This window comes from Siphateles boraxobius, unplaced genomic scaffold, assembly GCF_051911475.1.
Source record: "Siphateles boraxobius isolate OS27281-9 unplaced genomic scaffold, OSU_SipBor_1 6, whole genome shotgun sequence".
NCBI lineage: Eukaryota > Metazoa > Chordata > Actinopteri > Cypriniformes > Leuciscidae > Siphateles > Siphateles boraxobius.
This window is the reverse complement of record NW_027509186.1, coordinates 37,715,961-37,743,658: the sequence shown is the minus strand read 5'-3', so window position 1 is coordinate 37,743,658 and position 27,698 is coordinate 37,715,961. Positions and strand designations below refer to the sequence as shown.

The window sequence follows — 27,698 nt, the reverse complement described above, 5'->3', positions numbered from 1 at the left end:
GCAAGAATGCCACACAAACTTGACCACGGGAATGCTACTTAAACGTTATAGGCCTAACTTTAGCCTATTGTTTATAGATAGTTTATAGATCTTCCGACATGGATCTCCGTGTTCGTTGCAGGTTCAAATGCCGCCTTCTGTGCTCCTTCCCAGAAGGCAAAAAAATACTGTATCAATGTTATTTCAGATAGTGGCGCCAAGACATAATAAAGTGGCACCTGCCAGCGTGCTGCGTGTCATACGGATATTTACACCGTGTTCAAAAAGAACAGGGGAGACACACACACACATTGGGAGCGCAGTTCCTCAACTAAATGTATAGGCCGTCTCGCGTAAAATCCGGAGTGTAGGGTAGGCCTATTAATAGGGTAATAAAAGGCTATTACACCCACGATAACAAACACATTTGCGAATGCACAGAAAACACCGCAAACTTTCTTATTTCTGAATATGCAAGATTATTCTTGATAACATTTGCAGTAGAGAAATCAGTGTGTTTGATTTGTCTAATCTTCATATGCATTCAATATTTAGTTTGTTATGTGTAGCCTGTGGGTTTGAGACGTTCTTTGTTTCTCTCTCTCATCTCCCTCCTTCACCGTTTCGGCTCGCTTTCACTTTATGTGTTTGGTAAAAAGGAAAATGTGTGTTTAGCAGCTTTATGTAAATAGACGGACTGATGATGGATTTATGGTCTGGTGTTAGGCGTGTGTGTGTGTGTTTAGTAGCTGTATGTAAAAGACTGACTGATTATGACTTTAAGGCACACAGAGCACTCACTGCGTCTCTTGTTTTTTTTTATAGAGGCTACAGCCAATCCATTGTCGGCTGCTGTTCTCTTGAATATGTTTAAATGTGTATGAATGTGCAGGTGCTGCTTTTTAGATGCTTTTTGGTAATGTTTATTTCTTTTTTTTCTTTTCTTTTCCTGCTAACCGGTGGGTTGTAAGAGATTTGTGTTAGTGAACCAACTGTGACCACCGGCTAGCGGTTTCTTCTTTTCTTATTTGTTGTTGGTTTCATCCCTCTCCCCAGTAATAGTCTTGGGGTGGATTGGGCCCATAGGAAAGACTAGCGCACCAGGTTCTAGCCTAGTTTCCTTAGTGCTTCACCCATTTTGACTTCACCCATTCACTTCATTACATTCGGATTGCACTGTTGACTGAATCAGTTGTTGTTTAGCAACCTAAAAAAAAACGAAATGAAATTGCTAACTTCTCCACTGATAAATAATAACTTTTTTCATAATAAGCATACAATTGCATATCGCAATTTATCTCTAGACCATCTTAGCCTACTCTATCCGACATCTTTGCTTGAATTTTCGATTTTGCGGTTAAATAAAGCTGCAGTAGGGAGTTTTGAGAAAATGTTGACTTATCCTGAAAATTTGAACAAGCACAACTTACAGGTCCAACCCCCTTGCTCTCTTCTGTGCTACAGCCCTCCCTCCACAGCTCCTCCCCCACAGCGGAGCCTGCCGTGAACGCGCAGGCTAGTAAGCAGGACCACCGATGACGGCGGATTATAAACAGTTATGGAACATTCACTAATAGGGACGAAACATCAACAATATGCTTTACATTGACTATGGCCTGCTGCCCATACTTTGACTACAAACTTGGTCCTCAAATCATTATGTATTTTGCAATACATGTAACTTTATAAGGTTGCACTCTTTCTATAAGTTATAGCTACTAAAATAACGTTAAAGGATTAGTTCACTTTAAAAAAAAACTTTTGCTGATAATTTACTCACCCCCATGTCATCCAAGATGTCCATGTCTTTCTTTCTTCGAAAAGAAATTAAGTTTTTTGATGAAAACATTCCAGGCTTTTTCTCCATATAATGGACTTCAATAGGACACAAACGTTTCGAGGACCAAATGACAGTTTCAGCGCAGCTTCAAAGGGTTTTAAACGATACCAGACGATGAATAAGGGTCTTATCTAGTGAAACGATTCAAAAATAAATAAAAAACTTTAAGTTTTATAAGCACAAATGCTCGCCTTGCTCTGTTCTGTGATGCACGTTCGTGATCCTGTTCGAACTCGTTCATCCAAATGAACAAATCTTTTTTCGAGTCATTTCGTTCGTTGAATGAACGAAACGACTCGAAAAAAGATTCGTTTATTTGGATGTACGAGTTTGAACAGGAGAGTCACGAACGACGGTACGCGCTCGCGCTGTGCAAGAGAGGGGTGATCAGCGCGTGCACGAGCGTGATTGACACTGCTAAGACATTCCTCCTGGCTCTGATTGGTTGTTTCTGACCGGGAGCGGTGTATTTCTGCAAATGGCAGTAGGACCACAGGGAGGAGCCAGAGGAGCTTGATTTTTTTCACAGATTATCTGTCTCATATTCTACTTTCAGGACATAATGAGAGTTTTAACAATTATTTGTTTACAAAAGCTACCTACTGGAGCTTTAAATAACAAAAATTATGTTATTTAACAATGAGGTGTTAAATAACAAAAATGAGGTGTTATTTAACATATATTTCCTAAAATTAACAGTAAGGCGCAGTTATTAAAAATAACAGGTTAATCATGTTGAAATTTGGGTGTAAATTAACAGAAACATGTAGTCTGGCATGCAGTAAAAGTCAAGTCAAGTCACCTTTATTTATATAGCTAATAGTGATAACAGGAAAATAATACAACAAAGTTTGTTTTGGCTGAACTCCAATATAGTTCAGAATGTCTCTAAATGCCAATCCCAATGCATCTTTTTCATTATCTACATGGATATTAAAATCACCAACAATTAGGACTTTATCTGCAGCCAGTACTAACTCCGATATAAAATCAGCTATTTAAAAAAAAAAGTCTGTATGGTGGCCTGTATACAGTAGCTGCACAAATGTCAAATGTTATTTATCACTTACACTTGATGGAGTTACATAAAGCACCAACACTTCAAAATAATTCTGTTTAAAAACTGGACCTCTTAGTAATAATGAAGATATTACTGTATAGTACAGCAACACCTCCCCCTTTGCCTTTTAGTTGTTTATAACAGTGATCTTGGGGGTTGAATTTTAAAGTAATGTAATCGTTTGATTTTAGCCAGGTTTCTGTCAAACACAGCAGCTGTATATATATAGTCTTGGGAGCTCTGAGTTGTTCTGGAAGGGCATTCCACAGAAGAGGAGCGGATCCTTTAAAAGCCCTGTCGCCCTTAGTCTTGAGCCGTGTCCTAGGTATAACCAGGAGATGCCGTGTGCCTGCTCTGGTCCAGGTGGAGGTGTTTCGGGAAAGGAGATCAGTGAGGTATGTGGGAACCGCACCATGCAGACAGTAGTGAGTGTGCAAGAGGATCTTATATTCTATGCGGAAGTGAACAGGGAGCCAGTGAAGGGATTTTAGGATAGGAGTAATGTGCTCATGTTTCCGCACCCTCATTAGGACCCTGTCAGCACTATTCTGCACAAACTGGAGCTTTTGGAGACTCCTACCAGGGATTCCCCACAGCAGTGCGTTACAGTAATCCAGCCTGGAGGAGACAAAGGCATGGACGAGCTTCTCTGCAGCTGAGAAGGAAAGAGAGGAACGCAGTTTGGAAATATTACGGAGGTGAAAAAACGAGGTTTTACAGATTGAGGTGCCATGATTGTCAAAAGAAAGATATGGGTCAAACTTGACCCCAAGGTTAGTAACGGAGGGAGAGAGAGAAATAGTATTGCCAAGAAAAGAAACAAGTGTGAAAGGAGACGAACGTAATTGGTGAGGCGTTCCGATTTGGATGGCTTCTGTTTTAGAGCCATTCAGCTGCAGAAAATTTTGATTCATCTATGCCCCGATCTCCTCCAGGCAGGAGGTAAGGCGGGAAATGATGGCAGAGGGGGAACCGGAGGGAGTGATATGAAGATAAAGTTGTGTGTCGTCAGCATAGCAGTGGTAGTGAATTCCATGCCTGCTGACGACACGACCAAGGGGAAGCGTGTAAATAGTAAAAAGGGTTGGACCGAGTGCGGAGCCCTGGGGGACCCCACAGGTAACAATGGTGAGGTGAGGATTTTGCCTCCCCCAAGGCTACACACTCAGTCCTATCTGTAAGATAGGAGCGAGACCATTTTAGGGAAGTGTCGGAGAGACCAATATAGTGCTGAAGTCTGTGAAGAAGGATACGATGATCAACAGTATCAAACAAAGCAGAGAGGTCGAGGAGGATAAGCAGAGAAGTGGAACCAGAGTCAGAGGCCATAAGGAGGTCACTAGTCACTCTGATGAGGGCTGTGTCTGTGCTGTATTGAGAGCGAAAACCAGATTGATATTTATCGTACAAACCTTTGGAACTGAGATGGGTTTGAAGCTGGGAGGAAACCACTTTTTCTAACACTTTTGAGATGAATGAGAGGTGAGAGATGGGTCTGTAATTTGACAGAGGTTCAGGATCTAGGGTTGGTTTTGTAAGAAGAGGTTTAATAATAGCTGTTTTTAGAGCTATTGGAACATTTTCTGTTTGCAGTGAAAGGTTTATCAATTTAGTTATAAGAGGACTAATGGACAAATGGTGGGTTTTGAGCAGAGCGGTGGGAACGGGATCAAGAGAACAAGTAGATGATTTAGATTTACGGATAATATTCTCGACCTCCTGCTGCATTGTAGACGAAAAATGTGACAGTTTTTGCGTGATCAGTACTGTAGGGGTGTCAGGAGTGGAACATGTGAGAGGAGAGAGAGGTGAGCGGATACAGTCTATTTTGGAAATGAAAAAGTTCATAAATTTATTACAATTTGAGTCGGTATGGCTGAAAAAGGATGGAGTCTGTGGTTTGAGAATGTGGTGAATTGTGGAGAACAATTTTTTGGAGTCCCCTGCATTGTTGTTAATCAGCATGGAATAATGCTGTGACCCAGCCTTTGAAAGAGCTCTAGCATAGGCCCTACGATGCTCTCGATAGGCCAGTTTATGCACCATCAAACCAGACTTTTTATAGGTCCACTCCAGGACACGACCAGACTGCTTCATCTCTCTAAGTTCTCCTGTGAACCAGGGTGTGGACCTAGAGAAAGTGACAGTCCGGCTTTTAATTTGGGCATGATTATCCAGAATGGAGCTAAGGCTGGTGTTGTAAAAATTCACAAGTTCATCCATTGACAAATCTGGGGAAGGGGAGAAAATATGTAAATCCTGACTAAAAGAGATGAAGTCGATGTTTTTGATATTTCAAGAAATCATCTGACGTTTTGGTTTATGAAAAGAAAATGACAATGGAATTTTGAATAATGTTGCCAGATGGTCAGAGACACCAACATCATACACCTCAAGGCCAGTAACTGTAAGAGAGTCAGTAATCACTAAATCCAGTATATGACCTTTAGTATGTGTTGGGACATCAACAAGCTGATGGAGATTAATACAATCTAATGTGTATTTGAAGTCAGATGCCAGTCTGCAAGTCTGGGAGTCCATATGTACATTAAAATCACCAATAACTAAAATGTTGGAGTATATTGTACAAAGGGAAATAAGAAAACTGTGTATGTCAGAGATGAATGTTGAATGTGGATTAGGCGGGCGATAAATAAGAGGTATTGTTGCAGAAAACAGATGTTTACAATTAAAAACAAGACTTTCAAATGTGTCCATATTGGGAATGGCCACGGGTGATAGCACCAGATTGCTGCGATGTATTACAGCAAGCCCCCCGGCCAGTTGTGCGGGGCTTAGAAAGATAGCAATACCCAGCAGGGCAGGCCTCATTAAGAGAGGAATAGACATCAGGCTGCTGCCAGGTCTCACTTAGGCAGAGAATATCTATCCCTTTGTCCAAAATGTGATCGTGTATGAGTCCAGATTTATTTGACAATGACTGCACATTAAATTGTTCAATAATAATGTAAGTTTTGAGATCCAGTTTATTACAAGGACGTAGGATGCTGTGATCCACTCCAGGTTTTCTGTTGTACCAATCGGAGTTAAATGTTCCTCCAGTGGTGGCGCTCTGATGACGTAGTCCAGGTGCGACGTGGCGTAAGGCCGTCCAGAGAGATGCGATGTTGCTGTGGTCACCGTGTTTGGACACAACAAACCGGCGACCCGACCCTCTATGGATATACCGGGCTCGGCGTGGTAGAAGATCCTGTTGCGAATTGATTTCAGTACCGCTAGAAATCCTATGTTGTTCCATTAGGATGTCGGTCGTCAACACAGTGCCAGGTTGGGCACCGCTCCTTGCGTTTAGCCAAAATCCAAGAGGGCAATAAGGTATAATAGTCACCCACACAACCAGGATAGTCCACAGCATAATCCACGGCGTCAGGAGAAAAAATATTTCTTTGCAGATATCCGTTTTAAAGGCAGAGGTATTGCAGGAACCAAGAAGCTAGAGAAAGCCCCACCACCACTATAACCTCGCCATAGCAGGACGGCAGGTAGGCATCAAAACTTCATGGCAGTCCAAAGGATATAAACTGGTATACTTACAGTCCATTTATTACTGTAGTGGACACATCCAGTATTTAAAAAGCAAAACTAATAACCGGAAAAGCGGCAAAGAAACGGCAAAAAGACCAGGAGAAGCGGCGAACAATCAGCACCAGCGTCCTCTCCTGTCCAAGATGCTCTATTGGGTTGAGATCTGGTGACTGTGGGGGCCATTTTAGTACAGTGAGTGAACTCATTGTCATGTTCAAGAAACCAATTTGAAATGATTCGAGCTGTGTGACATGGTGCATTATCCTGCTGGAAGTAGCCATCAGAGAATGGGTACATGGTGGCCATAAAGGGATGGACATGGTCAGAAACAATGCTCAGGTAGGCTGTGGCATTTAAACGGCCCAATTGGCACTAAGGGGCCTAAAGTGTGCCAAGAAAACATCCCCCACACCATTAAACCACCACCACCAGCCTGCACAGTGGTAACAAGGCATGATGGATCCATGTTTTCATTCTGTTTACGCAAAATTCTGACTCTACCATCTGAATGTCTCAACAGAAATCGAGACTCATCAGACCAGGCAACATTTTTCCAGTCTTCAACTGTCCAATTTTGGTGAGCTGATGCAAATTGTAGCCTCTTTTTCCTATTGGTAGTGGAGATGAGTGGTACCCGGTGGGGTCTTCTGCTGTTGTAGCCCAACCGCCTCAAGATTGTGCGTGTTGTGACTTCACAAATACTTTGCTGCATACCTCGGTTGTAACGAGTGGTTATTTCAGCCAAAGTTGCTCTTCTATCAGCTTGAATCAGTCGGCCCATTCTCCTCTGACCTCTAGCATTAACAAGTCATTTTCGCCCACCGGACTGCCGCATACTGGATGTTTTTCCCTTTTCACACCGTTCTTTGTAAACCCTAGAAATGGTTGTGTGTGAAAATCCCAGTAACTGAGCAGATTGTGAAATACTCAGACCGGCCCGTCTGGCACCAACAACCATGTCGCACTCAAAATTGCTTAAATCACCTTTCTTTCCCATTCTGACATTCAGTTTGGAGTTCAGGAGATTGTCTTGACCATTACCACACCCCTAAATGCATTGAAGCAACTGCCATGTGATTGGTTGATTAGATAATTGCATTAACCCTCTGGGGGCGGATTGGGCGGTACCACCCAAAATGGCATACATTTACAAATGTGTAATTATCTTAAAAACTATTAATGATAGAGAGGTGCGGTCTTTTTTGCCGTCTTCCTCAGATCCCACTGAAAACAGTTATAACAAACGTACCCGGCTTGTATACACACCTCTTTGTTGCGCAATACCACTACGTCAAAGGCCAATGAAATCGATGTTGTTTGGCAGATTCACGAACAACAACCAATGGAAAAATTGCCGATGGAGGAATATTTTTCTTACCCAATCAGAGGAAGGTTACCATGACGTATTCTAGCAAATCGGAGGACTCTGTAGCCTTGCAAGGGGTGATATGCTATTACGCAAACAGCGTTGAGTGGCAAAGACTACAGAAAGCGAACGGACGCGCCGTCGAGTATAAACAAGGCTTTACGGAGCGAGAGCGCACAGAGATATGAGAGAGAGAGACAGAACAATTATAATATATTTATATATACACATACAATTATTGCATTATTTATGGTTTTAGCACTTCTTTGATGGCAAGCAGCAAACGATTTACGGTGGAACAAGCTCTGGAACAATTACTGGAGAGTGACGAGGAGAAAGCATTGCTTAGAAAATTCTAAGCATTCCTAAGAAAAAAGCCTGGGACTATTTGTAAATAAAGTTAAATTTTTCATTGTTCTTTACACATTTTATTTAACAATTACATATGTCTGTCAAGCAAAGGCTTTGACAAATATATTTTTTTGTTCAAAAACTGTTCACTATTGTTGTGTGATGTGTGATTTTCAGAAATAAATGCCAAAAATCGAATTTCCGTTTTTGAAATTCTCTAGTTTATTGTACATTTTCACTAGCTTAGCTTAGGGTCTTCTGCATCCATAGATGCCAAACACATAGTGTTCCATCTCCATAACATATAGTTTATAACCCCAAATGTAAAAATAGAGAAAATGGACCAAAAAGAGCTTAGTCAACAGAGGGTTAATGGGTAATTGAACGGGTGTATTTAAGTATTTAGATGTATTCCATTGTATTTACCTCAGACAAATTCCATTGAGAATCCCAACAGTAAACACGAATACAAGAGTTTTTATAGAATAGAGGTATTACAAAAATGACATGAAACATTACATAATTTTCCCACAATTTGATTGGTTCTTCATAGATAAGCCCTCTTGTTACTAGGTAACCAAAAGGTTTCAAGTTTAGACATCTGTCTAGTTTCATTTCCCATATTTGTTATTTTTACACTCACACAACCAAACTCATGAGTTTTCACTAGTTTCGAACAGTACAAATGTTAGAATGTTACGATGCCTAAAAGGGGAAGTCAGGTAAGAGTTAGTCATAATATTAGACCCAAAGGGGAAGTCAGATAAAAGATTATCATAAGGATAGATAATCAAAAGGTCAGGTCCCGTATTCATAAAGATTCTAAGAATCCTCTCAGAAAACTCTTAATTTAGCTTAATTTTTTTTACTTGGGAGTCTTAGCTTAGGAGTCTTAGCTTAAGAGCGATTCGGGACCGATCTGAGAGCAACTCTGAGTAAAGAAAAGACAAAAACTTTCATCTTAGTGAGGAGGCGGGACTGACCGCGTTGCTATGTATGACACAATCTTTTGAAGACTGTGATTGGTTGGTTGTCCAAGAAGGAAAAGAAGAGTGATTTTAAGTATAGGGTCTATTCTAAGCCTTCACTTTGAAATTACATGCGTAATTTTTCCTATTTGACCGTTTTCATACACACACACAAGTTATATATGTGTATATAAACCCTTTTTTTTTATTTACCGTGCTGTTCATTTCCTATAAGTCAGTGGTTCTCGACTCCAGTCCTCGGGACTCACTGCTCTGTATATTTTGTATGTCTCCTTATTCAACACACCTGATTCAGATCATCAGCTCGTTAGGAGAGACTCTATGACAGGGATGGGCAACTCCGGTCCTCGAGGGCCACTGTCCTGCAGAGTTTAGCTCCAACCCTGACAAAAATTATTTTTTAGTAATCCTGAAAACATTGATTAGCTTGTTCAGGTGTGTTTAATTAGGGTTGGAGCTAAACTCTGCAGGACAGTGGCCCTTGAGGACCGTAGTTGCCCATCCCTGCTCTATGATCTGAACTGAGTGTGTCTGATAAGAGAGACATACAAAATGTGCGGAGCAGCGGGTCCCGAGGACTGGAGTTGAGAACCACTGCTATAAGGTATTTGTTAGCGTGTCTCTAATAAGGTCAGTCACAAACATGATCCCTGCACGATCTAATCTATAGCGTCTTGTTAACTCACTGTCATCCATTGTCTGCAACACATTTCTTCTCCCTCTTCGTCTTTCTGCCATTTTCTCCTCTGCTAAAGAAACTCTTAAGCCTCTTAAAGCTCCAGTAGGTAGCTTTTGTAAACAAATATTTGTTAAAACTCTCATTATGTCCTGAAAGTAGAATATGAGACAGATAATCTGTGAAAAAAATCAAGCTCCTCTGGCTCCTCCCTGTGGTCCTACTGCCATTTGCAGAAATACACCGCTCCCGGTCAGAAACAACCAATCAGAGCCAGGAGGAATGTCTTAGCAGTGTCAATCACGCTCGTGCACGCGCTGATCACCCCTCTCTTGCACAGCGCGAGCGCGAACCGTCGTTCGTGACTCTCCTGTTCAAACTCGTTCATCCAAATGAACGAATCTTTTTTCGAGTCATTTCGTTCATTCAACGAACGAAATGACTCGAAAAAAGATTTGTTCATTTTGAACGAGTCTTTTTCTGAGTCATTTCGTTCATTCAACGAATGAATGACTCGAAAAAAGATTTGTTCATTTGGATGAACGAGTTCGAACAGGATAACGAACGTGCATCACAGAACAGATCAAAGGCTAGCATTTGTACTTATAAAACTTAAAGTTTTTTATTTATTTTTGAAATGACCGATCGTTTCACTAGATAAGACCCTTATTCATCGTCTGGTATCGTTTAAAACCCTTTGAAGCTGCACTGAAACTGTGAACTGTCATTTGGTCCTTGAAACGTTTGTGTCCTATTGAAGTCCATTATATGAAGAAAAAGCCTGGAATGTTTTCATCAAAAAACTTCATTTCTTTTCGACTGAAGAAAGAAAGACATGGACATCTTGGATGACATGGGGGTGAGTAAATTATCAGCAAAAGTTTTTTAAAAGTGAACTAATCCTTTAACGTTATCTCTGTAGCTATAACTTATAGAAAGAGTGCAACTTATAAAGTTACATGTATTGCAAAATACATAATGATTTGAGGACCAAGTTTGTAGTCAAAGTATGGACAGGCCATAGTCAATGTAAAGCATATTGTTGATGTTTCGTCCCTATTAGTGAATGTTCCATAACTGTTCATAATCCGCCGTCATCGGTGGTCCTGCTTACTAGCCTGCGCGTTCACGGCAGGCTCCGCTGTGGGGGACGAGCTGTGGAGGGAGGGCTGTAGCGTAGCAGAGAGCAAGGGGGTTGGACCTGTAAGTTGTGCTTTTTCAAATTTTCAGGCTAAGTCAACATTTTCTCAAAACTCCCTACTGCAGCTTTAAACGTCCTTGTCCGTGCTCCTAACAATTTTGACCTCAAGACCTCTTTTAAGGGTTAAGATGCTTTCTGAATTACTTTTTTCTTTACTAGGATTTTTTCTTTAATTTTAAGAGTAAACGATCACATTTCTAAGAATTTTCTTAGAATTTTGTCACTAGGAGCTACTCTTTTCGTTAAAGGGGTCAAGACATGAGAAACCCAGTTTGCCTTGATCTTTTGGTATATAAGAGGTCTTTGTATCATTAAAACTTCCTGCAAGTTTCATAGCTTAAGACATCCTCCCCATTATAAACAAACAATTTATTTAATCAAGCTCTAAATACAGCTCGATGTGGATTCATGATATGAAGTGACGTCACGGTATGAAGTGACGTACTAGTCGTTTGCATATGACCGCCTCAAGCACAAGACAACTACGCCTCATTTCGCGTCATCTCATCGTTGTCGCGCTCACATGTGTTCAGTCGACGTGCAGCGAGTGGGTCTGTTTACAAGAAGATGGCGATGCCACGCAGATGTGCTGTTCATGACTGTGGACAAACAACATGTTTGAATATGCTGCCGAAAGATCCAGAGACTTCAGGGAAAAATAGTTGCAGTTTATTTTTTGCGGACGTCCCAGTCACGGCAGTGTTAATTTAAGCGTGTGTTCTCTACATTTCAAGGATGACTGTTTTGAGAACAAATCACAGTAACTTTTGCTTAAAGAACAGGCCGTGCCGACTATTCTGGGCCCAGCAATGACACCGCAAACTGTAAGTAATGTATTTCATCTTAAAACTACCTTTTTATGCATAAGCAGTGACGTTAGCCAATCATAACAGTGGCCGTTAACACTGAACCCTTAAGGGGAAACACCCCCAAAACAGACTGTTTGAATCAGAGGAAGAGAAACAGGCTGGGAAAATGTCATAAATCACTACATTTTAAACGTTTTTTGTCCAAAAAACTATAGTAATACTATAATTCCACCTAAGGGAACATAATACAACAAAAACATGTCATGACCCCTTTAAGATTCTTTATGAATACGGGCCCAGATTTTTAGAGTCAGAAACATGATACGTTCTAAAAGACAGTTTACTATCTTATCTATTAAAAATCCTTCACACTGAAAACAAACAATACTGAAATCAAGGGTCAAGAATCACCTACACCCACTCAGTGAGAGTGAGAGAGTTACGGTAAATGTTTGTTTATATTTGCAAATCGCTTGACCCCTTCCTTATATGGTGTATGAAAAGATTTGATCATTAAAATAAGTCAAGTAATGTTCATGCAGTTCAATTAATAATAAATATTCTACAGCATGAGGACCGTCAATGGATATAAAGTGCCCTCTTAACAAGCTGAAAGAACTTCATTATAGAATTCTTCAAAATTACTATAAATGTAACTCTTTTCTTTCTAATTTCAAGACATCTCTTCACATTCTGTCACAATTTGATTTCTGTCACAAATCACAATTTGATTGGTTCTTCATAGATAAGCCCTCTTGTTACTAGGTAACCAAAAGGTTTCAAGTTTAGACATCTGTCTAGTTTCATTTCCCATATTTGTTATTTTTACACTCACACAACCAAACTCATGAGTTTTCACTAGTTTCGAACAGTACAAATGTTAGAATGTTACGATGCCTAAAAGGGGAAGTCAGGTAAGAGTTAGTCATAATATTAGACCCAAAGGGGAAGTCAGATAAAAGTTTATCATAAGGATAGATAATCAAAAGGTCAGGGCCCGTATTCATAAAGATTCTAAGAATCCTCTCAGAAAACTCTTAATTTAGCTTAATTTTTTTTTACTTAGGAGTCTTAGCTTAAGAGCGATTCGGGACCGATCTGAGAGCAACTCTGAGTAAAGAAAAGACAAAAACTTTCATCTTAGTGAGGAGGCGGGGCTGACCCCGTTGCTATGTATGACACAATCTTTTGAAGACTGTGATTGGTTGGTTGTCCAAGAAGGGAAAAAAGAGTGATTTTAAGTATAGGGGTCTATTCTAAGCCTTCACTTTGAAATTACATGCGGAATTTTTCCTATTTGACCGTTCTCATACACACACGTTATATATGTGTATATAAACCCTTTTTTTTATTTACCGTGCTGTTCATTTCCTATAAGGCAGTGGTTCTCAACTCCAGTCCTCGGGACTCACTGCTCTGTATATTTTGTATGTCTCCTTATTTAACACACCTGATTCAGATCATCAGCTCGTTAGGAGAGACTCTATGATCTGAACTGAGTGTGTCAGATAAGAGAGACATACAAAATGTGCAGAGCAGCGGGTCCCGAGGACTGGAGTTGAGAACCACTGCTATAAGGTATTTGTTAGCGTGTCTCTAATAAGATCAGTCACAAACATGATCCCTGCACGATCTAATCTATAGCGTCTTGTTAACTCACTGTCATCCATTGTCTGCAACACATGTCTTCTCCCTCTTCGTCTTTCTGCCATTTTCTCCTCTGCTAAAGAAACTCTTAAGCCTCTTAAAAGTCCTCGTCCGTGCTCCTAACAATTTTGACCTCAAGACCTCTTTTAAGGGTTAAGATGCTTTCTGAATTACTTTTTTCTTTACTAGGATTTTTTCTTTAATTTTAAGAGTAAACGATCACATTTCTAAGAATTTTCTTAGAATTTTGTCACTAGGAGCTACTCTTTTCATTAAAGGGGTCAAGACATGAGAAACCCAATTTGCCTTGATCTTTTGGTATACAAGAGGTCTTTGTATCATTAAAACTTCCTGCAAGTTTCATAGCTTAAGACATCCTCCCCATTATAAACAAACAATTTATTTAATCAAGCTCTAAATACAGCTCGATGTGGATTCATGGTATGAAGTGACGTCACGGTATGAAGTGACGTACTAGTCGTTTGCATATGACCGCCTCAAGCACAAGACAACTACGCCTCATTTCGCGTCATCTCATCGTTGTCGCGCTCACATGTGTTCAGTCGACGTGCAGCGAGTGGGTCTGTTTACAAGAAGATGGTGATGCCACGCAGATGTGCTGTTCCTGACTGTGGACAAACAACATGTTTGAATATGCTGCCGAAAGATCACGAGACTTCAGGGAAAAATAGTTGCAGTTTATTTTTTGCGGACGTCCCAGACACGGCAGTGTTAATTTAAGCGTGTGTTCTCTACATTTCAAGGATGACTGTTTTGAGAACAAATCACAGTAACTTTTGCTTAAAGATCAGGCCGTGCCGACTATTCTGGGCCCAGCAATGACACCGCAAACTGTAAGTAATGTATTTCATCTTAAAACTACTTTTTATGCATAAGCAGTGACGTTAGCCAATCATAACAGTTGGCGTTAACACTGAACCCTTAAGGGGAAACACCCCCAAAACAGACTGTTTGAATCAGAGGATGAGAAACAGGCTGGGAAAATGTCATAAATCACTACATTTTAAACGTTTTTTGTCCAAAAAACTATAGTAATACTATAATTCCACCTAAGGGAACATAATACAACAAAAACATGTCATGACCCCTTTAAGATTCTTTTATGAATACGGGCCCAGATTTTTAGAGTCAGAAACATAAGTTCTAAAAGACAGTTTACTATCTTATCTATTAAAAATCCTTCACACTGAAAACAAACAATACTGAAATCAAGGGTCAAGAATCACCTACACCCACTCAGTGAGAGTGAGAGAGTTACGGTAAATGTTTGTTTATATTTGCAAATCGCTTGACCCCTTCCTAATATGGTGTTTGAAATGATTTGATCATTAAAATAGGTCAAGTAATGTTCATGCAGTTCAATTAATAATAAATATTCTACAGCATGAGGACCGTCAATGGATATAAAGTGCCCTCTTAACAAGCTGAAAGAACTTCATTATATAATTCTTCAAAATTACTATAACTGTAACTCTTTTCTTTCTAATTTCAAGACATCTCTTCACATTCTGTATCTAAACTTGAAACAACATCTCACTTGTTGTTTGAATGGGATTGTTCAAAGAAGTACCTTGGCTTATTTTCTCATCGTATAACAAACTTTTTATTTTTGAAATAACAAATGTACTGTTTTTGATTTGGGACTCAGGGTCAAATGAGATTAGGCTTGCAAAATAAGGAACATCCATTCACAACTCTCTAGTACTTTCAGGTTTTCAGATTGAGTGAAACTCTTGTCACAATATGAGCACTTGAAAGGTTTTTCTCTGGTATGAATTACTTGGTGCCGTTTCAGTTCGGCAACTGTAGTAAAGCACATCCACCATTCAAAGCACACATGATCTCTCACTTCATTGAGTTTTTTTTTGGTGCAGTTTAAAACTGATCAGCCATGAAAAACTCTTTCCACAGGGAGAACACAGATAAGGCTTGTTCACACATAAGGAACCATTGCTTAATTTCACATTTTTTCCTTACATACCAAATACAGAGGAAGAGACACGATGGATCTCTGATAAAGATGAAGCCATATGACAAGTAATTTTCGATGTACTGTCTTTTCTTCTTACTGCCGCTTTCAGCTGCCAACTCTGGACTGCTGCAAGAAGATGAAGTTGATGCTCCACCAGAAGCATCTGGAGCTTTTCTTTTGAGAAATCTGTTCGTATTTTTGCACTACACATGCATCGTCACGCACTATTTATTTAGGATAAAACACGCATATGTTATGCACATTTACCTTGACGTGCTGCTGACAGGTCAGCGCAGTGGGTCGAGGGGAGGGAATTTTATTATTTTTTATTATTAGCCAATTATGCGTGTATGTGTGTCTGTCTTATTTATTATTTCAGACATGAGATAGCCTACACAGCAGGCTGTGCAGACGGCCAGGTCGGAGCAGGCCGTACAGGTGGTTCAGGAGGCCAGGGCGGACCAGACAGTTCAGGGGACCAGGGTGGACCAGACAGTTCGGAGCAGGCCGTACAGGCGGTTCAGGGGGCTTTGGCGGACCAGACAGTTCAGGGGACCAGGGTGGACAAGACAGTTCAGGGGGTCTTGGCGGAGACGACCCTTCGGGCGGACAGGGTGGACCAGACAGTTCAGGCGACCATGGCGGCGCAACCTCCATGGTCCCATCAAGGGACCTACATGACGTGATGCGTAGGCTCGGCAGAACTGACGTGAAGAGGCTCGGCCAGACCGACGTGTAGCTCAGGCTCGGCAGGACCGACGTGAAGCGCAGGCTCAGCAGGACTGACGTGAAGAGCAGGCTCGGCAGGACTGACGTGAAGAGCGGGCTCGGCAGGACTGACGCGAAGAGGCTCGGCAGGGCCGACGTGGAGCGCAGGCCGGAGGAGGAGTGCAGGCTCGGCAGGGCCGACGTGGAGCGCAGGCCGGACGAGGAGTGCAGGCTCGGCAGGGCCGACGTGGAGCGCAGGCCTGACGTGAAGATCAGGCTGATGAGGCATGTTGTGAAGATCAGGCTTGACGTGAAGATCAGGCTGATCAGGCATGACGTGAATATCAGGCTGAATAGGCATGACGTGAAAATCAGGCTGAATAGGCATGACGTGAAGATCAGGCTGATCAGGCATGACGTGAAGATCAGGTTGAACAGGCATGACATGAAGATCAGGCTGAAAAGGCATGACATGAAGATCAGGCATGACGTGAAGATCAGGCTGGCCAGGCGTGACATGAAGATCAGGCATGACGTGAGGATTAGGTATGGAGTGAATGAACTCAGGCTCGGCAGGGCTGATGTGAAGAAGTTCAGCGGGATTGACGTGAAGTGCAAGCTCAGCAGGACTGACGTGAAGCAGCTCAGGCTCGGCAGAACTGACGTGAAGAGGCTCAGCAGATCTGACGTAAATATCAGGCTGAGGGGATCTTGTGAGTTCATGGGACCCCTCATACACAAAGCCCCCAGTAAATAGCGAGCCGCTTATCCAAAGGGCTGTAGCAAATTAGCTCTATGAAATATTAATAATCAGTAATAAATGTTTATAATTGATTATGAATATTTGAATCAGTTAATATAATTAACTTAATGTAGTAAAATTAATTTTTACTTCAACCCACCTGTTTGTCCCGTGGACACTCAGCGTTAATCGTTTATTAATTCTAAGAAATATTCATTTCCAGGGAAGGGAAATGTCTTTCTTACTGTACAGTACTCTTAAGAGCATGTAGTCACAATCTAAATCGTTAAGTAAACTTCGTATGCAAGCAGAGAATCAGAACCCAATACATATTGTTCACAAGTTTTATTAATAGAAACACGAAAACATAACATACAATTACACATTCATTCATGCATTCATAGGTAGATGGTGAAAGTGAAAGTGACAGAATAAAACTGGAGGTAGGAAATGGAACTATGCAAAAGATCCATTTAACTATGAAAAGAACCATCAATATTATCATTTTCAAAGCACCTTCTTAAAAGCATTCTTGCACGGCCTTGCAGTGGACACAATTCTGGAAGTTGTTGAAAATTGACGTTTGTTGGTTCTGTGAGTGTCAAATGTTTAAGTTGCAATCGTTTTCTTCTCCGTTGGATGAAGAAGATATGAGGAACTTGCGTGGTTAGATCGACTCTGGGAGAGTGAAGGCCTAGCGGTCACAGCCTGCCGGGGCCCTTGGGGCCCCTGAATGAGCACATGGCTGGTTGTGTGTCAAGGCTTACTGCAGCCACACAGGACAACACAGTACCTCGAACATACTGAGAAGGCCAAAGAGAGTGAATGGCTGGTGTAGATGCAATATAAAGCCTGAGAAAGGTCTCAACAACCGAGGGTTGGCTCGGCCAATAAGAAAGGTGGAAGTTCCAGACGGGAGAATTTGGTTTATGGCTCTTTGTTTCAAGGGTGCTCATTTGCATGTGCACGCTGGATGGATGGTAGCTAATGAAGAAACTATGAAAGATTATTGTAATACTAATATGTTGTTGTTATCGACATATCATGTACACAGTCATTTCGATCCTCAAAGTACCAGGTTATAGAGCCCAAACATTGTATAGGTGAGGTTACATTGACCGTTGGTTCTATCAAAATAGTCTACAGTATCAAAAATAAAAAAGAAAAGAATTAAAAGACACTACACAAAACATTAACTCATTCACACAATTTTCTGGGGTGCATGTTCATTTATAGATCCGTTCGTCTATGATTAATGCAGCGAAGTTTGTTTCAAAGTCTGTTTCTGTCTTCACGGCAATAAACTTATCTGATCGTACTCATGGTAACCAAATATCCTTCTTGCCCTTGTTGGGGGATGTGACCACAGATCCCAGAGTGAGTTTTAAATATTATTTGTTAACTATAACAAATAACTGTCTGATTTGTCTCAGTCGTTACAGGGCAATTTCAATATATTGTTTTAACGTCCATTGCGGGGTGTTGTCAGCCATAAGGTATTCCAGGAGGCTGAGCATCCAAATGCAGTTTAATAGAGTAATCCATAATCGTGGTCAAACATAGGCAAAGGCTCAAGCACAGGAAGGCAGTCCAAACTAACAAAACAAACAAGGTTGGGAACAAGGCAAACAGGTAATCCAGAGGCAGGCAGAGAGTCCCAAAAAACGAAATACAGGGAACCAGAGAAATGTTCAGTGATGCAGTGCAACAGCAGACAAAACTACGCAGTGAGTGAATGTGAAAACCAGGCTTATAAGAGGTGAGCTAAACAAGGTAATGACATACAGGTGAATGTGATCGGTGATGATGAGTCCGGGCAGTGAGTTATGGGAAATGTGGTTTGTGAGGGTATAACAAAATATCTGAAGTGGAGTGCCCTCTGGTGGCTCTCAAGGGCACTCCAGCTGATGACCATTACAATTATAATGATTTCTTAATTCAAAATATGATCAAGATTATAGGTAGATGTTTTCAGGAATGTGGCTATTAAAAGCAGAACATTTAAAGCCACTTAAATGAACGAATTGACTCAAAGATTCGAAGAGTCAGTAAAATGATCCGAACTTCCCATGACTAAGATGGACACGACTTAGATAATAAAAGGTGTTTTTACTGAAGAGTCCAAGTTTAAAAGTACAACAAAAAGGAAGCCTAGCTTCCACAGAAAAATCCAAGAAACAAAAGATAAGCAAAAGGCAAATCGAAAAATACAAGAGACTTAGCTTTCTTGGCAAGGAAAATACAAGCATAGTAGGCTCAAGACTGAACACAACTGAAAGAAAGAGGCATGCTTAAATAGTCCAAACACAAACAAACTAATCCCTAATGGCTGGGAGAGTCATTACAGGTCAGCGCCAACTAGAGGCAGATAGAGTCATTACAATCTGGAGCCTTACAAAGTGTTTTTCAGTAATGATGTTGAAGTAAAGTTTTTACATTAAATTAAGTTCAGTCAGGACCACTATCTTCAAATACGATGGACAATTAGCATACAGTTTGGATTGGCGGTATGGTTCTGTTCTGGGCAAGAACTCCCTGAGCCTAGCATGGATAAGAGCAGGGAGAGCAGCAATAACCCCCCTTAAGGCTGATTTATACTTCTGTGACGGACCTACGCCAGAGCCTCTACACTGTAGGCTACGAGTTGATTTTCATTTATACTTCTGCGTTGTTGTCCGCGTTGACGCGCAATTACACGTGCAGAGGGAGCATGTGAAACCCGAGGAAGGGGTTTTAGCAGACCAATCACAGCACTTGCTGTACGCCTAGAATTGACATGTTACATTTTTGGAGAGGTGCATGTCAGGGTACGCTGAAGGATACACATGCTACACAAAGCCTACAACATAGCTACGGCGTGAGTTTGACGCAGAAGTATAAATTGGGCTTTAGGGTAAACAGAACAGAACCAATGTGAATGTATTGCAGGTATCATTGATTCAATATTTTAATGTACAACATAATTCGAGAATTTAGACTGATTCAGAGGGGAATCAGAATGCCAAATCCTGACTGAGAGAGGTGGAGCTGGGGATGGAGGAGGGTAATTTGCTCCTGAGAAACACGATAGCTGTTGATAACACTGAAGGAGCTTATATATGGATGCTGTGATTCTCATCGTATTTCTATAGGTAGACGTGGATCAGTTGCTGCGAGCTTGACTAACATGACCTGCCAGAACTGACGCTACACTTGATTTTTTACATCAAACAATCACAATTCAACAGGTTTTTTCAAGACAATTTTTGTTTGCTTGTTTATTTCCTATAACTGCATGTGATATTCTTTCTAGTTATCTAAGCATTTCACCAAATGCACAGTCAAACTAGATAATGTTCTTTTTGGAGCAACTCCATATTTTGTTAATCACAGAACATTTACTTGACTGTATTTGACATGAAAATGAAATGTTGCTCACTGTGACAACTTATGATATTTCTTCATGTGACTGAGAAAACTAGATGAATGTCTAAAACTCTCTCCACACTCAGTACAGTAGTACGGCTTCTCTCCAGTATGAACTCGCTCATGTGATTTCAGGTGTCCCAACTGAGTGAAACTCTTGTCACAATATGAGCACTTGTGAGGTTTTTCTCCAGTATGAAGTAGCTTATGGGAATTCAGTGTTCCCAAATGAGTGAAACTCTTGTCACAATATGAGCACTTGTGAGGTTTTTCTCCAGTATGAATTCTTTGGTGCAGTTTCAGTTCACGAGCTCTAGTAAAGCTCTTCCCACAGTCACAACACACATGATCTCTCAATTCATTATGTGTTTTCTGGTGCCTTTTACAACATTCCAGCCGTGAAAAACTCTTTCCACAGAGAGAACACACATAAGGCTTCTCATCTGAATGAACTAACAGGTGTTGTTTTAGATCTGATGGTGAATTAAAACCTTTACCACACTGATCACAGTTAAATGGTTTTTCTCCAGAGTGACGGAGCAGATGAATACTGAGACCTGATGCTCGAGAAAAACTCTTTCCACATTGAAAGCATGTATACAGTTTCTCTCCAGTGTGAATCCTCATGTGTGTCGTAAGGTCTCCTTTTTGACTGAAGCTCTTTCCACACTGAGTGCAGGTGTGCAGCTCTTTGGCTTTTGTTTCTTGAATTTTAAAGTCATGATGTTCCTCCTTAAATTCCTCCAGTTCTTGTTTTTCCTCTTTCACTTCCATCCGATCTAAAATAAACATAAAATTAGAACCAGTTCAAGTGAACCCTGATTTAATAGCAGAAAACAACAGATATCAGACCTTTGATGTGCCAAAGATTGTTCTGTCATTCTCTTTTTAACATGATAATAAATGTGTTTGACAACTGTTAAAGCCTACAAGATTAAGATTAAAAGTACATAAATGATGACGATTAAAATTATATAAGCATTTCTATGAAAAAATTAATTCATGTACTGCTTATTATTTCACAGCTATCAAAGCAAACAACAATGAAGAATCAAGAATGGACACCAACCTATTTGTTCCTCAATATCTTCATGTTTTATTCTGGATGGTTCTGGATCACTCATGTCTTCAATCTCCTCTTTAATAAACTCCATCTTTAACAGTCACACAGATTTCAGCTGCTACTCCTGGAGTTTGTCCTTCTCTTGTAGGATGAAATGAATATTCCCGGTATTTATTGGTGAGTTGTTGTGGGATGGACATGAAATCTGCCAAATTCAAAGAGAAGCTACTGAATTACTTTACTTACATTTAAATTGAACATGTCTGTTTTCTGAGAGAAATACAGAGAATTTGGATGCAGCTGCATTTAAAAAAAGGTTTGTTCAATCCTTTTCCAACGTCTGAGAGAAATAACAGGACCATCATGTTTAACTGAGCTGCTGAAAAACTTCTTTGTCTCCAATAGTTCTGTTTTCACCTCATTCACAGGGCTCGATTTGAGGGGGGAGGAAGATTTTTTTTTTGTTGAAAAAAATGACAAAAAGCATCCCCTCTGTAAAACCACTATCCACCCTTACCATCCCCTTAAGATTAACATTGTTGTGTTTTCTGTTAAACTTAACATGTATAACTAACAGTGATTGACGCTCAATATTGTAACGCATTGTGCACAGTTACGCCAGAGCTCTGATTCAAGCAATCTTTTTCGCGCTTGTTCAAAATGGTTAGGAGAACGTTTCAAGTGCATCTTCTGACATTCTTTTATTTCTTTGCTTAGTATTTAAGGGCATTCCCCTGACACATTAGAAAGAATAACTAACACAGCTAAAGTGCGTTGATTATGTAAGGGATCATGTCAAAGTGAATTATTTAAAGTGAATGTAACCATAGATGTGATAATGCACACATGCAAATATGTTAGTTAAACACATGTGTGTTTATTTGTTTTAGTGAAAAACAAACAAAATAAAAATGTGATTCCATTCAGTCGACGTCGACTGCATTGAACGTGTACGACTGAAAGGGAACTATGAGTTCTGTTCATACTCCACTGTTTAAATCTGCATAAACCATCTATTCAAACCAAAGCTAACAAAGACTTTACCGCTAATTGTTTGACATAAGCACTCAAGCTGCTATAGTTCAAAAGTGGCAGTTTTGATGGAGTTTCTGGCTCTTTCTATCTAGAATATTATTATTTTTATTCAGAATAGAAAGAATGAGTGCTTGTGACTGTGAGGGGTGAGAGAAAGAGAGTGAGTTCATTTCATTCAGAAATGATAACCCTGTTCTTTTCGTTTTTACTCTTAATGATCTAATGTTGGAGCTTTAGAGCCCTGAAAACTGTGAGGCTAAAAAAAAAAAGTGTCATTTGGAACTCATCTATAGAGTTATTTTTTATAAAAAATGTTGATAATAATTAAACACTTCAGTTCACTTCACCTAATTTTTTTTTTACTACTCTTTAATCCAATATATAACAAGTTTCAGGTACAGGAGCACACCACCATTTTTACAGATTGCCGAAAGCTACAGAACAGAGAAGCAAATGGATCGCAGCAATTCACAGAAACAACTGGACTCCAGGCAGCGAAAGGTGGATTTGCAGTTATCATTTTTTGTAATTATGCTGAATATAGCGTAAAATCATATCCTATTGTGGCGAGCAGGACGAGGCCGAGGGGCGAGGTAGAATGGCTGGTGGTGGCGTGATTACTGATTACAGATGCAGGTTCAATGCTGAGATTTAATACAAAAGAGGATGAAGTGTTACCATCCAGCACTGATCTAGAGGGACCCAGCAACTACACAGTCACTCACACAGGATGTAGCAAGCAAGTCCATGCACCAGCTATCTTTATATTTAATTTATACAATATTTGGACCCCTAAAGTAGATGTTTTATATATTTTTAACAAACTTCCATAACATTTTGAGGGGGCACCACAAAACAATTCTGCTTAGGGCACCCATTTGGCCAGCAGCCTTCAACACAGAAATTCGAGGAGCTGGTTAATGTTAAACTCTGTAATCTGGTAACATCTCTCACCTGCAGACTGGAAATATACGGCATCCGAAGCAAATATTCCACATTTGTCCTTCATTCACGATCGTTAACAGCGTCACTTTCAGTCTCAACTAGTGAAATTTTCATCTCGTCTCGTCTCTTTCGCTTCGCTCTTCTTCTTCTTCTAAGTTCTTTCGGAGTTTTATGGCGGTTGGCAACCCAGCTAAATGGTGTATTTACCGCCACCAACTGGACAGGAGTGTGAAGCGTTAACCAATATAGCACTCATTAAAGCACTATTAACCCTTTTCTCTTTCTGTGCGTTTTGAAATATGCTTTTTACTGATAATATATTACCTACGTAGCTTAATGATTCTGTAAAATCGATTCTTTCTCTGTTGTATTCTGTGCAATGAATTGACACGTGTTCAACTGTTTCTGACAAGCCACATTTATCACAATTCCCAGATTCTCTTTTCCCTATGATAAAAAGTGAGTAATTAAGGCATGTATGCCCTATTCGAAGCCTAGATATTATGGAATCTTCCTTTCTGCTTCCGTATTTATTTCTCTCAACCCCAACTTTATTTTGAATTTTATACAAATGTCTACCTTTTATCTCCTTGTCCCATTTTTGTTGCCACATCTTGTTTAGAGCCGATTTTATTATTGCTTTAACTTCAGTTTTACTCCGTGATACATTAATGTCTATTACATTGCGTTTTAAAGATCTCTTTGCCAACTGATCAACCTCCTCATTACCCTCTACCCCCACATGTGCTGGAACCCATAAAAATGAAATGTGTACTCCTATTCTGTATATTCTGTACAGATTTTGTAGTACTTCATATAAGATATCCTGCCTGGACGCTGACTTTCCACTATTTACACTCATTAAAGCTGAAAAGGAGTCTGAACAAATCACTACGTCCATAGGACGAACATTTTCCACCCATTGAAGTGCCATTAAAATTCCAATCATTTCTGCTGTATATACTGAAACATGATCCGTAATTCTGTTTTCAATACTATATTTAAAATGGGGAATGAAAACTGCAGCTGCTGTACGTCCAGTGTCTGGATTCTTAGATCCATCCGTAAATATTTGAATACTACTGTAATATTCTTGACTTAGGTTCTGCTTCACAACTATATCCTTTGTTATGATCATTTCCTTTGTTTCCATCTTGTCTTGCAATGTTAGATCTACATCAGGTTTAGGGAAAAGCCATGGAGGTATTGATGGTATTACCACTGTAGGACTAATATTTATATTATTTATTTCTATGTTCTGGGCTTCTTTTTCTACATCCCATCCAAAACTATTTATTTCTCCTTTTCCATACTCCCAGCACTTTTCTAGGATCCTTTTCACAGGGTGATTCTCATTATGTCCCTTTAGTGTACTCCAATATGACATTTTTAATTGTAACCTCCTAACATCCAGAGGCATTTCTGCCATTTCTACCTGAATTGCTGGAATAGGGGATGTTCTGAATGCCCCACAACTTGCAATGCTTGCGACTGAATAACATTTATTTTCTTTAACTTATATGCTGATGCAGAACTGTATACTATACATCCTTAATCTATTACAGGTCTGATCATTGCACAATATATTCTTTTTAATGATTGCCGACTTGCCTTTCGCTTCTCTCTTCTGCGCATCCTCAGTGCACCGCGTTTAAACAAACATGACGTTTCTTAAAGGGGCCGCATATTATTAAAGTCCCCCTGTAGTCAATAATTTTATTCCTTTAAACTCATCTTTGATCACCAATATGACATATTTAAGCGTTTTTTCCTTGAAAATAAAATCTATACGCCTTAAAATAAATTGAATGTAACTTCACAAGCTTGTCTCATATAGTACATGGTTCTATGAATATGAAAATTAGCCCCACCTCCACTCACTCACACCAGCTCAGAGTATGGATGTTAAGATTCACTGATTTCTATCTGTGCATCAAATTTAATGATGTGATGCATTGATTTAAAAAGGTGTGCATCGGATAAGTTGGCATTTGTATCGCGATGCATCGTTTCTAACATATTTGGATCAGTAAAAAACTATTTAGGCTACTTATAATTAATTATTAGTAGGCCTAGATCCCCTATACTTTTATTACTTAGAAAGTGGCCAATAATTTGTGACCAATATTTTATATGTAGATTGATTTCTCTGTGCGTTCTCTCATCACCACTGCTGCTAGTGAAGTTACACTACAGAGACCGAGGCGTGTCCTGAGAGTCACACAGAACTGTGGTTTTCAACCTGTGGGCCGCAGACCACTTTATTACGATTGTAATAAATGTTAATGTTAATATATTACGATTGTAATAAAGGTAAAGACGATTACAGTGGCATACAGGAGGCATGCATTAGGCATGCGCGAGCCTGTTATTACTGATGTGCAAACAAACCTTGTAGCCTATGTACGTGTGCTCTCGGTTCACTGATCGCTATTACATCGTATTTCTGCATGAACACAGTTCAATATATTTGCCTAGTTGTCATAATTAATGTTCTGTAGGTGTTTTATAACGGATGCTCACCAAAGAACTTTGTGAGGACAAACATGGTTTGTCTTAAAGCATTTCTAAAAGCACCACATAAACAATATTAAAACATTGATTTTCACCACTTTAAGTAAATTCGCTTTTCGTCACTGATACAGAGCAAATACACTATCGTCATATATATGACTTCAACAGTCTAGTCACCTGAACTGGGTTAATCAACCGTTATCAATACCAACCTAAAATTAAAGTTATCCAATAATAACTTGTTTATGGAGCTGTTACATAAAATCAATATCATAATGCGATCATGCTCATAGACGGGAAAACAACACTTTCACTTGTATATGTTGCTTGATTTTATGATATTTGCTTGTATTGATCCTACATCATATAAATTTTTTTTTAAACAGAAAAACTCTTTCCCTATATCTTACACTTAACAGTAACAGGATAGTGAGACAAGATAAATTAGACTAAATTACTTTGCTGTATAAACACGTATAATAATAATCATTTATATTTTAATTGTGTTTCAGGGCAGTTCGTGAAGACAGAGAAACTTAAAGATGTTGTGACAAGTCGGTTCCAGTTCCACCTTCCATGCCAGACTCTATTATGCTCTTTTTTGATAATTGTGAAGATTTTATGCAGATAAAATTTAGGTACATTAACATGATTTTTAATCCCCTAAAGGTGGGGTAAATGGTTTTTGAAATAAGCTGTTGGCCAATGTTGAGATTTGAAATCAACCCAAACAAACACACCCCTTCTTCATTGCTCCGCCTCCAAAACTCACACTCCAATCCTAATCCACTCCAATCCAATCCTAACAGCCCTGCTCCATCGGTCTCGATCCCCGATATGTGAAGCGAGTGCACTAACAATGACGCTAAACACCGCATTCACTAGCAGTCATCAACGCGACTCTCACTAACTGGCCTCCGTTACGCACGCAATCCAAGAGGATGTTTGTTTATCATAGCAGAAGCACAACAGAATAATGCTTCACGAAAAATAAAGCACAGATGATGGAGAAATAACAAGGAAGTACAAAAAAATTAAAGTACAATACACAATAGTAAAGAGTTGGTTGTTAGTTGCCAACAGCACAGCAGCTTCAGACACACAATGACACTCAAACCCAGTGTTACTCATGTGTGGAGCGAATCAAAGCAACATTCGCGTCTGTTTTCAGGGTTTCCCGCTTCGCTCTGTCCAGCGCTGGACAGCGTTTCTAATATTAACACGAGTCCTAAAGCTCTTCCAGATATAACCCTTTATTTTCCAGTGATTTCTTCTGAGCTTTTCTCATTTCTATTTCTGCAGTTTTTCTTGAGTTCAATTCTCCCTCTTGATCGTTCTTTCTCCTCCACCGTCATACTCCCCCTAATGCTGATTGGCTACACGTTTGTTATTGTGTCGGACCCGACTAACTTCCAAACAGTTTATTTAAAAAACTACTGGGGCCCGTTCTTCGTACGTCGCTAACTCACTTAGCTGGATTCGATTGTTGGCGATTTGGCATGATCTTGGATTGTTTGGTTCTTCGACGCTCATCTTGGACTTGCTGTCATAGCAACAGGTCCGTAAAGCCTGTTTTATGCTTCTGCGTCGAATCTACGGCGTACACCCGAAGACCCCTCTGCGTCGCCGCGAAGCCCTCCGGCGTAGCTCGACGTACACCTCCAAAAAATTTTAACTACGTGTCGAGGCGACGCAGACCACAAGGGCTGTGATTGGTCAGATGCACCGCGATGCAACTCAACCTGACGCAGAACCATAAAACGGCCACGACACCGTAGGAATGACGGCGTAGCTACGCCGTGGAGTTGACGCAGAAGCATAATGAGGCC

General features: G+C 40.1%; 2 protein-coding genes across 3 annotated transcripts in view; both read right to left on the bottom strand.

Annotated features, from left to right (window-relative positions):
• The window catches only part of LOC143716530 (uncharacterized), a 128,341-nt gene extending 104,858 nt beyond the window's left edge, over positions 1-23,483 (bottom strand). Inside the window, exon 1 of the mRNA XM_077209082.1 lies at positions 23,442-23,483. The gene's annotated coding sequence lies outside the window, so the exon portion shown is untranslated. The remainder of the gene's footprint in view (positions 1-23,441) is intronic.
• LOC143715450 (uncharacterized) overlaps positions 17,238-27,698 on the bottom strand; it is a 101,444-nt gene continuing 90,983 nt past the window's right edge. Inside the window, exons 1-3 of one of the 2 annotated variants that reach the window (XM_077207261.1) lie at positions 23,365-23,528; positions 21,382-21,580; positions 17,238-21,091 (exon numbers count right to left, since the gene is read on the bottom strand). In XM_077207261.1, coding sequence (XP_077063376.1) covers positions 20,322-21,091; positions 21,382-21,466 — 855 coding nt within the window. In that variant the 5' untranslated portion in view covers positions 21,467-21,580; positions 23,365-23,528 and the 3' untranslated portion in view covers positions 17,238-20,321. Of the gene's footprint in view, positions 21,092-21,381; positions 21,581-23,364; positions 23,529-27,698 lie in introns of those variants that run through there. The other variant, XM_077207262.1, reaches the window with a different exon arrangement.